The sequence below is a fragment of the Vulpes vulpes genome, chromosome 12 (genome assembly GCF_048418805.1).
Source record: "Vulpes vulpes isolate BD-2025 chromosome 12, VulVul3, whole genome shotgun sequence".
NCBI lineage: Eukaryota > Metazoa > Chordata > Mammalia > Carnivora > Canidae > Vulpes > Vulpes vulpes.
The window spans coordinates 135,761,586-135,776,180 of NC_132791.1; the positions used below are offsets into that span (position 1 = coordinate 135,761,586).

Sequence of the window (14,595 nt, forward strand, 5' to 3'; positions counted from 1 at the left end):
TGATGTTCAAGCAGGAACCACGTGGAAAACCTTGGGGTTCTGGACAGAGGCCACATAAACTGCAATGCTAGGCAGCCGTGTGCATGAACGAGGTGCCTCGTGCACAGAAGCTGCGGTTTGGGTGGGGGTGCCCAGCCCCCACTCTGGGGAGGGGCACGGTCTGCAGAGATTTGTCCAAGAGCAGATCTTGCTCTTAGCTCCTGCCAATTGCTATCAAGCCGGCAGGAAGAGTTCAGCGTGTCGTCAGGTGACACAACATGGGACGCTGGACGTGCATGTAGCACATACATTCCGCTCTGGCTGCCAGAGCCCCGGGTCTCACCTGCTGTCCCAGGAGGTCAGGACAGTGCGGGAGACGTCCCAGCCAAGGACAGGAGCCCTCTCCTCCGGAGAGGAAGGGCTCCTTTCTCTTCCTGGAAGGGCTGGGATTCCCCTTCTGGAGGGGAAGACCAGGAGCAGGAAGGATCCAGAAAACCCTGGGGATGTGGAATCTCCTCCTCCTGGCGCCTGAGGGAGTCTGCAGTGGGGGAGGCCCAGCCTCCCGATGCCCACCATCAGGCAACTGTCCCCCCAAACCCTCTTTTCAGGCTGACATACTAGGGGTGTCTCCCCCCAGCCCTGGGGGCTCAGATGGCTCACTGCTGCCTGGATCTCCTGCAGAATCATGGACACAAGGGCCGGATTCCCAGCGTCGCATGTTCCTGATGTCACGTGCCAGCTATTCTTGTTTCAACAAGTAACAGTGATCACAGGGGCATCCTTATTTTGTGTGATAATGTGGTCCGTGAACATTTCAACCAAATCCAGTGACAAACAAATGACGGCATTATATTGGGCGTTAAGGATCGCGGAACTGGGTGAACACAGAGGTCTTCTAGAGCATTCTGGTGGGGGCTGAAGGCAAGAGGTCCCACAAATGGCCCTGCAATAACCACAGAAGGGGATCTGGCTGGGCTGGGGGACGGGGGACAAGGAGGGCTCATCCCTGCCATCACTTCTACTGCTTTGTGAGGATACGGGTCCTTGGATGGACTGGCCAAAGGCCCCAGGGTGCTTGTCCCCGCCTCTACCATCTCTGGTTTGGGGATGGATGCTCCCCCCTGTCGCACAGGGATGTCCCCAATGCTCCTCAGAGCCCCGCATTCCCTGGTAGGTACCAACAAGAACTGCACCCCACAAGCTCCCCGGGGGAGGCAGCAATAACCACTGGGAATCCCTAGGAGGCCTTCACTCAGGCGCCCCACACACATTGCCATGTCATCATCCCAGCAACCCCCACGGGCTGCGTTACACGGGCCTCATTTTACAGGAAGAAACTGAAAATCCCACAAGTTAAGAATCTGAATCGGGGCTGGGCTGACAGCAAAGCTCAAGCCATCAACCACACGGCTGTTCAGTGGAACGCTGGCCTGTCCACTTCCCATGCAAACGTCTGTTGCATGTGCCCCTCGAGATGCTAGATCTTTCCAGCCCTCTGCACACATGCATTTGTAATTATACCTCTCATGACTGTTTAATCAGCCAGAGAGTCTGCTCCATGATGGGAAGGAGACCCTTTCTCTGCTGTCTCCCTATTACCTGGCAAGCACAGAACCCCGAGGGGTGCTCCACAAGTGTTCCTTGGTGCAGTAACTGAAGGCCAGTGATGGATGGAATGGGTCTCTGTCCTCAACGGTTTTTTTTTTTTTTTTAAGATTTTATTTATTTATTCATGAGAGACACATAGAGAGAGGCAGAGACACAGGCAGAGGGAGAAACAGGCTCCCTGCAGAGAGCCCGATGTGGGACTCCATCCCAGGACCCCGGGATCACGCCCTGAGCCGAAGGCAGATGCTCAACCATTGAGCCACCCAGGTGTCCCTGTCCTCAACAGTTTAAAGCCTCACAAGGAAGGCAAATCGGTGCATAAGCGATTGCCCTACTTTGGGATAAATCACCACTAGGGTTAGCATGGGTGCTGGGACTGCAGGAATGGCTGGGGGTTGGGAGAAGGAATCTGAGAGAGAGAGAGAGATTTAGCTAATAAGAGGGTTAGGGTTAGGCAGACAGGGGGTGAGAGGTACAGAGGGTCACAGGTTCGCAAAGGATCCAGGGTCCGAGGCTGCACCCACAGTCGGGGGATCACTGCTCTGTGTGGCTGGGAGGCAGAGTCAGGGAGGACTTAAAACTGAGGCCAGAGGGGAGCCCTGTGGGCGTGGGAGCCCTGGAAGCATCCAGCAGGAGACTGACCTGACTGGGCTGCTGGTGGGGTGAATTCTCCGGAGGGAGAACCCAGACCTCGGCCACCAGGGATCCTCCCCAGGGAGCTGGGGATCGCGATGGTGGCTCAGAGCAACAGGATCAGCAGAAGAGCACAGGAGATCTTGCAGGGAGATTGTGAAGTGAACCAACCAGGGGCGACTTTGCTCTCTAACTACCCTGCCCCCACCTGGGGACATTGGTGGTTGTTACAAAATGGGGGGGGATGGGAGGAAGGAGGCGCTGCTACAGGCCCCCCTAGTGGGTAGAGGCCAGGGATGCTGGTAAACATCCTACATCTGCAGGACCACCCCCCTTGCGCCCCCAAATAAGAGAATCCAACCTAAACAAAGAGCAAGTAGAGAAGCCTTTCCTCGTGGAAACCTTCATGTATGGCTCTCTGTGCCCTCCTGGGGGACGTTTTCCAGATTCACAACATCTCTGGGATGGAGCCTGTCCTCCTCCGAGGCCTCCTGGGCACAGTCAAAGCCTTGATGGCATCTTCCTCCCGGCAAACACAGTGGATAGGCTAAGGAACCACCATCTGCTCTGATCAGAGCCAATAATGTGCCAGCCACGGCTCTAACTGCTTTACACGTCAGGCAGGTGCTGTTATTACCCCCATTCTACAGAGGAACAAACTAAGGCACTGACAGGTTCAGTCAGTTATGCAAGGTCACATGGCTCGTGCTTCCTGGTTGGAGTCAGTGTCGGAAGCCAGGCAACCCGGCTTTTCACTTTGGTCACACTACCTTCCACACCCCCACCCAAGGCGGGGCGGGGGGAGGGGTGGCAGGCTCAGGTGGGAAGAGGCACTTGACAGGGAGCAGGACAGGGGGCATGCCTCTCAGTGAGTACCGTCTGGGAGAAGTTCTGGGGGCCACCCCCACCCTTGCTCCTCCCGAAGTCAGTGCCCCCGACCTGTGACATCTTCACGCTGACATCAACTGGTTTCTCCAGCCCTCGGATAAACGAGGGGAATCACCACCACCCCGCCTCCCCGACGGCCACTGTGTGCCTGAGGCTCTGCACAGGGGCAGCTGGGATCACAAGTGCCACTGTCCCACCCCACTAGAAACCCTCGGAGCATTCCAAGGGGGCTGCAGCCACCACTTAAGGCTGCTGGCCACGGCATGACAGGTGCTAGACACAAGTGCGCCTGATGTAGGGAGTCCCCGAGAGCATCATCCGCTTCGCTGGCACCTGGCTCTGAATTTGCTTCTGGAGGGAGGCAGATCTGGGAGGGGGTGGAAGAGAAGAAGTCAGAGCCGGGGTCTATGGAAGTGGAAAAGAAACGACCCCAAGGGCTCACCTGCAGCCCACCAGCTCCCACCGAGGTACCAGGGTGTATGATGGGCCACATCAAGAAGCACAGGCTGAGGACCACAGGGGTCCCCAGATTCCTCCCTCCAGGCTATGCAGCGTTGTTGTCAGCTTCTCTGGAATCCTCTAGATTTCTCACACGTCCTGTTTGTGCCAAGGGCTGTGAGCTGCCACGAGGGCCTGTCACTCCTAATCAAGCAACCCACTCCGTTGGCTGGCTCTGCCCAGAGCTTGCTCCAGGCCACCAGCAGCAGGAGCGAAGCTGGCCTGTCAGGATCAAGCTCCATCCTGGTTCCTCGGCCCCGTCCGAGGACCTGGACCTGGATGCGCTGCTCTTTACTGCCCAGCGAGCATCTGAGCGAATGCCTGCAAACGCCCTGTCCACTCTGCAGGATCCGATAGGGTGGGAGATTGCTCACCCAGGCCCCACTCGCCAGCAGAGGTCAGCCTGTGCCCCGGGAGCTGGGCATCTCCCCCACCTCCCCATCCAGTGGCCCGGCGGGGTCTCCTTTCTGGGAAACCACAGAACCCTGGAGGATCAGAGCCCAGAGGGAGGACTGCGAATGGGACAGGGGGCAGCGAGCGCTTTGTGGACAGAGAAGAGCAGCACGCAGGCCTTCACCTATCTCAGCCCAGACGTGCGTGGGGCCACCTGGGAGGGCAGGCAGCAGGCCCAGCTCCAGTCCAGTCCCGGGGCTCTGCTTGCTCCGAGCCCTCTGGCCGGTCACTTCCTCCAGCAAAAACTCCCAGAGGAGGCATAAGTGTGTATTTACAACCCCTGGGGATGGTGGTTGCAACACAAACGTCCCTGCTGGGCCCCAGATCAACCAAGTGTCGTAGGTCTAGGAACCCATCGAGGAACTGGCATTTTAAGCAAATGTCCCAGAGGCTTGGGCTGCCAGCAACACTTTGCAGGCCAGCTCTGAGCAGCTCGATTTAGGTCAGTGGGAAGGAGGAGGGGAGACACGAGGTCAGGACAGACAATGAGCAAGGTGCGCTGGAGAGGCGGCTCTGACCAAGCGCCTTGACGCTCTGGCTCAAAGCCAAGGCATGGCCGGTGACTCAGGTCCCTACCCTGGGGCCCCCAGAACATCCCTGCCAGGAAAGCGCTTCCACTTTGCATCTGTCCTTTCCACTTTTCTCCTACTATTCTAACATACCACCATACCACCACCCTCCCTCCTCCCTCTCCTTCCCTCCGCTGGAGGGCACTTGGTGGGGGGGGGGGGGTTCTGCTTTGCTCTGGGGCATTCCCTGGCGCTCTGAAAGTGAGGATAACGTGCACTTGGGGGGCCTGCCCCTGGGCCCGGCCCACGCCCTGCCCATCAGCTGCCCCTGACCCAGGCCCCACTCTCTTCCACAGGCAACCTCCAAGGGCGGGGGGCACACAGGCCCTGAGTCCTGATGCATCCCAGCCGGGCGAGGTATGGCTGCCTGCCTCAGTTCTGTCATCTGTAAACAGGGTCAAGAAGACCAGTGCGCCCCGAGCACTTACTACATGCCCGGCTCCTGTTCTGAGTGCTTTGGGCATACAGAAGCATTTAGTCCTCACCCCATCCCCGGGGCACAGACACCTGCCATCTCTCCCCGTTGTACAGATGTGCACACCGAGACACAACGGGGCTGCTGTGCAGCTAGCAGGTGCTGTAACAGACCCTCTGGCTTCACGGCCACCATACGACAGTGGTCCTGTCACCTCCACCTCACACGGCGAGCAGAGAGCTCCATGAGCAGCTCGAACACTACCAGCGCATAGTAAATACACACCAAAGTGGCAATTACGGTTGCCGATGTCACCGTGAACCCAACCCTATCTTTCATCCAGAGCAGGATTTTCAGCCTGCACGAGCCAGGGTGGCATACCCGTTCTGGGCCTCATTTTTGTGTGGATGGTCAGAATGGCTCAGACCTGCCTGTGCTGGAGCCTGAGGGAGCAGGTCCCCACTCTGGGCTCCCTGCGCTCGAGTCAAAGCAGCACACCTAGGACCCCACGTCTCATGTCTCCAAGCCCTTAGCTGGCGGTCTGAGCAGCGGGACAAGGCATTTGTCCCCTTTCCCCCACACGGGCCTGGTGTGTATGTGTGTGTGTGTGTGTGTGTGTGTGTGTGTGTGTGTTGGGGAGTCCTCCTGGGCTTGCCTGTGGGGGCTTTGTGGGCTTCTAGAAGAACCCCAGGAGGCGGTCTGGCCACCCCAAGCAGGAGCTGCCTGCACCCCTCCAGAACTCTCTTCTTAGAGTTCTTTTCCTCTTGTTTTTAACTTTGACATCTTCCAGAAGTCACCCTGCCCGCAAAGCAACCCCGCCGTGGCTGTAATTTACATGTCACATCGTAGCTGGTGTGCAGAGCACAGGCTACCCCCTCCGCCCCGCCTGGGCACATGTGCCTCCCCCGGGGAGGAGGGCTTCTGCATCTTTCCTACCACGCCTGCACCTGCACCCAGTCACCCACCCGGAGGGAAAAAGTGAAAGGTGAAATCAACAGAAGGCCTGGGGTGGGGGTGGAGATGAAGGTGGGGCGAGGGGGGTTGGGGATGGGGGTGGGGGTGAGAGATGGGGATGGGGGTGAGGGTGGGGATGAGGATGGGGTGAGGGTGGGATGGGGATGGGGGTGAGGGTGGAGATGAGGTTGGGGTGAGAGTGGGATGGGGATGGGGGTGAGGGATAGGGATGGGGATGGGGGTGAGGATGGGTGTGAGGGTGGGGATGAGGATGGGGTGAGGGTGAGATAGGAGTGAGGGATAGGGATGGGGATGGGGTGAGGATGGGGGTGGGGGTGGGGATGGGGTGCGGGTGGGGATGGGGATGGAGTGAGGGTGGCATGGGGATGGGAATGAGGGTGAGGGATGGGGATGGGGTAAGGGTGGGATGGGGATGAGAGTGGAGACGAGGATGGGGCTGAGGATGGGGTGAGATGGGGATGGGGGTGAGGGATAGGGGTGGGGATGGGGTGAGGATGGGTGTGAGAGTGGGGATGAGGATGGGGTGAGGGTGGGGATGAGGATGGGAGTGAGGATGGGGTGAGGATGGGATGGGGATGGAGTGAGGGTGGCATGGGGATGGGGATAAGGGTGAGGGATGGGGATGGGGTGGGGATGGGGATGGGGTGGGGGTGGGGAAGGGGTGAGGTTGGGGATGGGGGGTTAGGCTGGGGATGGGGATGGGGGGGAAGGCAAGGAAAATCTCAGCTCCATCCAAGCTTCGGAACTTCCCAGATTCTAGGCTGGGCTTGCATTGGGTCCACATTGCCATGGCAACCGCCCAGCAGGCAGAAAGCCCCGCTCTCCCGCCCCACCTGTGAGCGCCAGCGGAAGTCCATCGCTTACCGTGATGGTATTTTCCTTGCTCTGCTTTTTGCCTGGCGATGAGGATCCCAGGTTCTGGGGAGAGAGGCAAGAGACATCATCGAGGCTGTTCTCCATACTGGACATCTCGGGTTTTCTATTCGGGCTCCCTGCAAGCCGCGTGCTGGGAAGTTCGGGGGATCGGGGGACGCTGGAGCTCCCATTAACCCTTAAGTCACCATATTCAGGAAGAGGGCAGGCAGGAGCGGCCCTGGCCCCACGCTGCTTCCTGGGGGGGACCGGGAGGGCTCGCAGCCTCCAGCCCAGGCTCTGAGGGAACCACTCCAAGCCAGGTCTCCCTGCTCTTCTCGCAGCCCCTGATTTGGGGACTTAACCCCTCAGCTGCCCTCTGCTGGTAAGCCTTCGGAGTGCTGCCTGCTGTCTGAACCTGCAGAAGCCGCTGGGGAGCAGAGAGTTAAAAGCAGGCCACCACCTCCTGGCACCGAGGACTCCGAAAAACGACTTGTATCCTGAATCCCCTGGGTCCAACACATCAAACCCTCAATCCGTGCAACGTGCAACGGGATGCCTGGCCCCCTCCGTGAAGTGCCACTGCCCCGACCCCGACCCCGGGAGGCAGGAGGGATTTCTCAGCAGAGCCGCCTCTCTGCTTTCATTCATTCAGCCTTTGCATTGCCTTTTTTATGTCTTCCTGCTGCCAGCGCATAAGCCACTGTCCCAAATACCTTGGATCCCACAGGTCCTCAGCAGACTTGCCCAAGTCCCAGCATGGTTCTGAGATGGATTACATTAAGGATTACCAGCTGAAAAGACCACATCTCAAAAGACCAGATCACAGGAGTCTATGATCCTAAAGGGGAGGAGGATCAATGCTGAGGAGGTCGTTGCCCCATTATTAGCAGTTATGTTAGTGACTCAAGAGGGTCTCTGAGCAGGATGTGCAATGTCCACTCCTGTCCTGAGCCACTCAATGAGCGGGAAAGCGGGCTCACCCCAAGGCCCTGGGAGAGGGGGCATTATATGGATGACCTGGGACCCACAGCCTTCTTGCCCTAGTGGAACCTAAGGACATGGTTGTCAGGGAGGCTTCTCCAGCCAGCCTCAGGAAACCAGCAATGCCCATCCTGGGCCGGCACCGCCTTGGACCACTGGCAGGATGAGCATCTGGGCTCGGGGTTCAGCCTGGCCTCAGGATGCCATCTGCTCAGCACACAAAACAGAGAGCTTGATGGAGCCCATGCTTGCAGCCCATGTTCATCCTCTTACTCCCATCCAGACCTACCTGGGCCAGTAAGGAAAGTCAGTTAATGGAAGCCGATACCCTCAGGCTAGCGAGCTAAAAGGGACTGTGCACATCATCTACATCCTAGACAAGAAACATAAATTCACTAGGGGCACCTGGGTGGCTCAGGGTTTGTGGGTCTACCTTCAGCTTAAGGATCATCTCGAGGCCCTGGGATCGAGTCCCACATCAGGCTCCCCACAGGGAGCCTGCTTCTCCCTCTGCCTGTGTCTCTGCCCCTCTCTCTGTCTCTCATGAATAAATAAGTAATTTTTTTTTTTAAAGAAACTCAGTAACTTTGTCACTGTGCCAAGTCATGCAACTTCTCTCACTTTCACTGTTTGCTATCAGTGGTCTTCAAACTTTGGAGTGCATCAGAATGAACAGGAAGTGGCCCCAAATTGGGTCCCACCTGACCCAGCAGCTCTTGGGGGTGAGGGGGCAGTGTCTCTGAAGCAGAGTTTGGGGGCCTCCCTTGGGGACTCACTGATCTATGATCTGTCATTCATCAAGGCTTCCCTACTTCTGGCAGCCGCTCTAGTAGCCCAGGAAGGCTCTGGGGCTGCCTCAAGCTTGTGGCCAACCACAGCTTCGATGGACATTTTCAAAGCATCAACGCATCCACCTTCCTAACCCTGGACGCTCCTGCACTATCATTCGCATCCCAGGGCATTCGCCAAAATTGGGCCACCTGACAGGAAGACAGAGGCCACAAGGTAGGAGCTCCAGTGCTGCTACCCTGTGGCAGGTGTAGGGCTCTCCTGCGGGTTCCTCTGCATGGGCACTGGCCAAGCAAACCCATGCCAGGGAGGGGGGTGCAGAAGGGAAGCCTCTGGTGTGGTAAAGCGAGGAAGTCAGAGCTGCAGGCTCTTTTCTCTTTTCTCTCTATTCTTCTGGCTTCTCACATGGAGGCTGGGGACGACCTCCTGCTTTTTGGGTGTCTTTGCAGGGATGGAGAAAGATCTCCATCATCCACAAACACTGATTTGGGGGCCATTGTGTCCAAGGTTCTATGGAATGAAGCTGGATACAAAGGTTGCCCTCATCCCTGTAACTTGGGTCAGGACAGAAGTGCAAGTAATGGCATGGATGGGGGGCATCCTATGTGTGGGTGTTGGCCCCTTCCCACTCTCTGCCCTCCAGGTAGTACAGCCTTAGCCTGGACTGACCACTACACATACACACACACACACACACACACACACACACACACACACACACACATCCCTGCAGCATTCCACAGAAGGGCTTAGAGGGAACAACACCTCCATCACGGAGAGAATACCTACTAGCTAGATGTTGGTTTCTAAATATTATTTCAGACTCAAAGGAACCAGGCTCCTGGGAGAAATGGCTCATTTCGGAAGCCAGGTCCATCTGGAACATCTTACTATTCTAGGAGGTTAGAAACCATGCAAAGAACAATGCAATCTCACCAACGGACCCAAGTGCCTGCAGATAGAAGTTCCAACAAGCCAAATCTGGGACAATGGGAGCATGATTATGAATAATGACTACAAATGAGTAACTTCAAAGGGCAGGTAGGGAGAGGGGGGCAGCATTCCTTTCTGGAAGAAGGCCCATAAAAATGGATAGAGAATCACAACATCACCATTTGCAAAGCCCAAAGTCAAAATGGATCCGGCTGCAGTCACCAAGGATGCTCAAAGTATTGAGGTGAAAAGCCTGTGAAGGAATAGGATATGCCCATGGTCTCACCCTATCACCCCCCAGATTACTGGCTAACTAGAAAGGGAAAAAAATGCACCCTTGCAAAGGGGTCTTTGCATTAACCTGGAGCTCAAACCCCCGGTTTGTATCACTGGTAGGGTGCTATCCCAGGAGGCCCCAGGTGGTAGAAATCCTTGCCAGAACTGTTAGCCCGAGTCTAAGCATAAAAAAACAACTGGACTAAGCATGTGAGTCATTCAACACCTGGCCTGGACTCGTCTCAAAAAGAGCCTCTGTGGGGCAAGACAAAAGAACATAAAAACATGTGGTGAATACGGTCTAGATTAAAAGAAGCAAAAGCCATAAATGAGATGAAATGGTCAATCCCTTCAATGGAATACTATGTGGCCATAAAAAAGGAACATGGTGCTACTACATCTGCAACATCCACTGACGTCGGAACATGTCCTAAGGGCAAAGAGCCAGACACAAAAGACCACATGCTCTGCGATTCCACTTATATGAACCGTCCAGAAGAGGCAAATCAATGGAGACAAAAAAAAAAAATAGGTCAGTGGGTGCCAAAGGCTTCCGGGGATTCTTCCCAGGGCGATGAAAATGCTCTAAAAGCGATTATGATGGTGGTGGCATAACTGTGACCGTTGCACTGTGCATTTTAAGTGGATGGATTGTAGGCTGTGTGAACTGCATCTCAATAAAGCCCAGAGAGAGGGAAACTTTAAAGAGATCTAGCCAATAATACATCCACGTGGGAAACTGGAACTGGGGAGACAAAGGGGAAGTTTGATGAGGAATTACGTATATTAAATGATCATACCAAATTAATGTCTTCTCATGGGGGTTAATGCTACTGCGGTCATGTCCCCTCTCCATAGAGATACACACTCTGGAGCATTTCCAGTAAAAACAGTGTGTCGGGACTTTGCTTTCAAATAATCCTGGGATGGGGGGACAGGAGAGGTAGGGAATGGAGCTATAAATGAAGATTGGCTGAATAATCATTGCAGTTAGAGGACGAGTCCATAGTACTTTATTACAGCAAGCCTTCTGCGTTTCTAAATGTTTGCCAAGGTGCAGAATAAAAAAAAAAATTTTTTTAATGTCCTTTGCTTATGATTCTGGAAAGTTTTCTCCTTCCTTGTTTCTTTTTTAATTTTTAAAAAATATTTTATTGGGACGCCTGGGTGGCCTAGAGGTTGAGCATCTGCCTTTGGCCCAGGGTGTGATCCAGGGGTCGTGGGGTCAAGTTTGGCATCGGGCTCCCCATAGGGAGCCTGCTTCTCCCTCTGCCTGTGTCTCTGCCTCTCTCTCTGCATCTCTCATGAATAAATAAATAACAACTTTTTAAAAACTATTTATTTATTTATTAAAGAGAAAGAGCAAGCACATGTGGGTGGAGGGGCAGAGGGAAAAGGATAACTGAAGAATGAGTGAATGAGCAAATGAACACAGGGGTGTTTGAGATACAGAGTTGGGGGTGGGTCAAGCAGGTTGCCCATTGGAGCAGGGAGCCCAATGTGAGTCTCGAACCCAGGACCCTGGGATCACGACCCGAGCCAAAGGAAGATACTCAACTGACTGAGCACCCCCAGGCGCCCCACACCTTCCTTTTTTAAAAGTCCCTGCCCAGCCTGGTCTCCTACTCTCTCTCGCCTGGGCCACTCTGCTGTCACTGCAAGGTGAGGACCCATGGGGGTGATAACACACAAAACGGTGCTGGGTGGACTGCACTAACCCATGGGCCCCGGCTGGGCAACCCTTCCTGACCCCATCTTCAGGCCCCGTGAATCCTCGGAAGGCGGGAGGCAGAATGAAACCTCTCAATGACCCCCCTGTTCTGGTGGAAGAGACCCAAGCACCTCACAAAAGGCCTGTGCAGACCCCTCCAGCCCCTCACCCCCTGCCCTCCCTGCACCTGTGGGTTCAGTAAATCCCAGTCCCACTTGGCCTCCACAGGTTCTCTGAAAACACCGCTCTGCTTCCCCCTCCTCTGGGCGTCCACACGTGCTCTTCCCTCCACTGGAAGGCTGTTCCCCACCACCACCCTGCACCACACTAAGCCCTCACTCATCTGTCCAGTCTTAGGTCACTATCTCTTCTTCTAGAGCCCCGGCACTGGCACCTCCACCACCACCCAATGGCCATCTGGCCAGGTGCCCAGAGCACATGCCTCCTCTAGCACTTACTGCTGCGGACAGGAAATTTTCACTTATCTCGTGTCTTCTCTGGCACCAGCCACCAGCCTCCACTAGAGCAGGGGCTCTGTCTGCCTGTGACCCAGTGCCTGGCTGAGAAGGAGAAGATGCTCGATGGAACATGTGTCGCTGGACTGAGAGGAGAGCCCCGTTAGGTGGATGAGTCTCAGCATCTCACCTCTACTCCCAGCTCTTGTCTCCAATGGGACCCTGAGTTTCCGACCCATTGGTCCCACCCCCGTGCTCCTGGGGGACATTTCTAGGAAGCCAGACCCACTGAAAGGTTGGTCACAAAAGGGGCTGGACTCTGGTGTCCAGGTCCCTTCCCTGCTCCCACCCCAGGCCCTGACACGTGGGACAGGCCAGGACATGGAGGCCAGCAAAACTCAGCCTCTGACACACCAGCGCCCCCTGGTCAGGTGGGCCCCTTTTATTTGTTTTATTCTTTTTTTTAAAGATTTTATTTATTTTTTCATGAGAGACACAGAGATATAGGCAGAGACACAGGCAGAGGGAGAAGCAGGCTCCCTGTGGGGAGCCCGATGTGGGACTTGATCCCAGAACCTTGGGATCATGCCCTGAGCAGAAGGCAGATGCTCAACCGCTGAACCACCCAGGTGCCCCTAGGTGGGCCCCTTTTATCCAGTATTCGGACAGCCCACACCAGGGCTGCAGGCCAGAAACATCCACTGGGTGGCACTATATCACCACCACCTGTGCCCAGCCAACTGGTCTCGCAGAGCTGGGAAGTGCAGGTAGGGTCCCTGGAAGAGCCATCAGTCCTGCCAAGGACAGGAGGCCGGGGTGGGGGGGGTGGAGACATGGGGGTGGGGGACAGCTCACAGGCCTTTGAGCAAACCCTGGGCAACCTGCTGACCCACCCCCAACCCTGTATCTGGAACACCCCTGTGTTCATTTGCTCATGCACTCATTCTTCCGTTATTCTTCAGGTATCACTATGTTGTGATTGTTATAACCGGCAGCTTGGGACTGTGTGAGCAAATACTATGCGTGCTGAAGAGCGCGGTCTATACTTGGGGGATCATTTGTTGGCAGCACTCTCTGTAAACACCCAAATTTCTCATCTTTTTCCTGGGACTGGCCCCAAGCACCACTGCAAAGAGCCAGCTCCGCAGCTTCACGAATCCCTCCACGGCCTAAAAAAAAAATAAAATAACACGCTACCTTCTGGTTCTGGGATTGGTGAACAACTGCTTATTGGCTCTCCGTGCACGTGCTGCATTATCTTTGTTACTTCGATGACACGTCAACCCTCCACATTCTCATCCCAAGCGAGGACACTCAATTCTACCTGCTGCTTAACGCGGCATCCCCAAGTACCCTGCCCCGGCATCCCCAAGTACCCTGCTTCCCATAACGCTCATTGTACCTGCCTTCTGTTAGTCAAATGCGTTCATTTTGGGAAATGTTAAAGATACTACAAAGTACAAGGAAAATAAAAAGTACTTTAGACCAAGGTTTCTCAACCCCAACACCACTGTATTTTTGGACTGGATAATTCTTTGTTGGGGGTGTGTGTGTGTGGGGGGCTGTCCAGTGCATTGTAGGCCAACTAGTCATAGTAGAGTCCTACACACTAGAGACCAGCCAGTGGTACCCCCCTCCCCAGCTGTGACAACCAAAACATTTCCAAACAAATGTTCCCGACTGAGAATCAGTCTTAGATGCAGACAGAACCACCATCAACTGTTCTGATTAATTTTTCTTCCAGTCGTTTGTCTTCATGAACATGTGGATTTCTTCCTACCAGGTAAGACCGGCTGGGCATGGAGGGTGTGTGCTGCTCAGCCTCTACCTAAATCATTAAGTTTTCTTCAGAAATGGTATTTCTCGAGTCTGTGTAACAGAACAGGCTGGGTGGTGATTCAGTGCCAACATCCACTGTGCCTATCCCCTGTGGCTGGACAGTTAAGGCTCCGTCCCATGCTGCAGAGCCAGAAATAACGCTTGAGGAAACGCTTCTCACACTGATCAGAATCCCTGAATGTATTCCAAGAACAGATGCTAGAGGGGATATCCCTGGGTCAAAGCAGCTTCCAAGAAGGTTCTCTCAATATACATTAAAAAACAAAACGGTTCAGTAACAACTTCGCATTATTTGAGGGGCAGAGGGAGTCATGTTCTATTAGGGAAAGAAGGATGAATGATGGGGCAGTGGGGAGGATGTTTTCAGTCTTCTAGACGATACCCAGGGTAGCACCGGCTCTTTCAGTTATGTTACAACATACCAGAACTTGGGCTGATGTCTTCAGAAAACAATCTGTAGCCAGGAGGTAAACCTGCTTCATTCCAAATAGATTGATGGAGGTTGTGCTGGAATGGCTGTTGGGGGCTTGGCAGAGAACACACAGTGCCAGGGGTGTGTGTGATGTGTGCCACGAGCAGGGGAGTGAAGGGGACACGGATGGGGACACACACACACGCACACACACACACACACACTGTGCATTATCTACCAGGTCCAGACTGCTCCCTGCTCAAGACAATGGTCCTCGGACTAGCATGATCAGCATCCCCTGGGGGCCTGGTTGGAAACAGAACCTC

General features: G+C 55.0%; 1 protein-coding gene across 14 annotated transcripts in view; it reads right to left on the reverse strand.

Annotated features, from left to right (window-relative positions):
- GAS7 (growth arrest specific 7) overlaps positions 1 to 14,595 on the reverse strand; it is a 209,607-nt gene that overhangs the window by 30,271 nt on the left and 164,741 nt on the right. For all 14 annotated transcript variants that reach the window (XM_026005502.2, XM_072730353.1, XM_026005506.2 and 11 more), the window contains one exon: positions 6,883 to 6,936. In XM_026005502.2, coding sequence (XP_025861287.1) covers positions 6,883 to 6,936 — 54 coding nt within the window. The remainder of the gene's footprint in view (positions 1 to 6,882; positions 6,937 to 14,595) is intronic.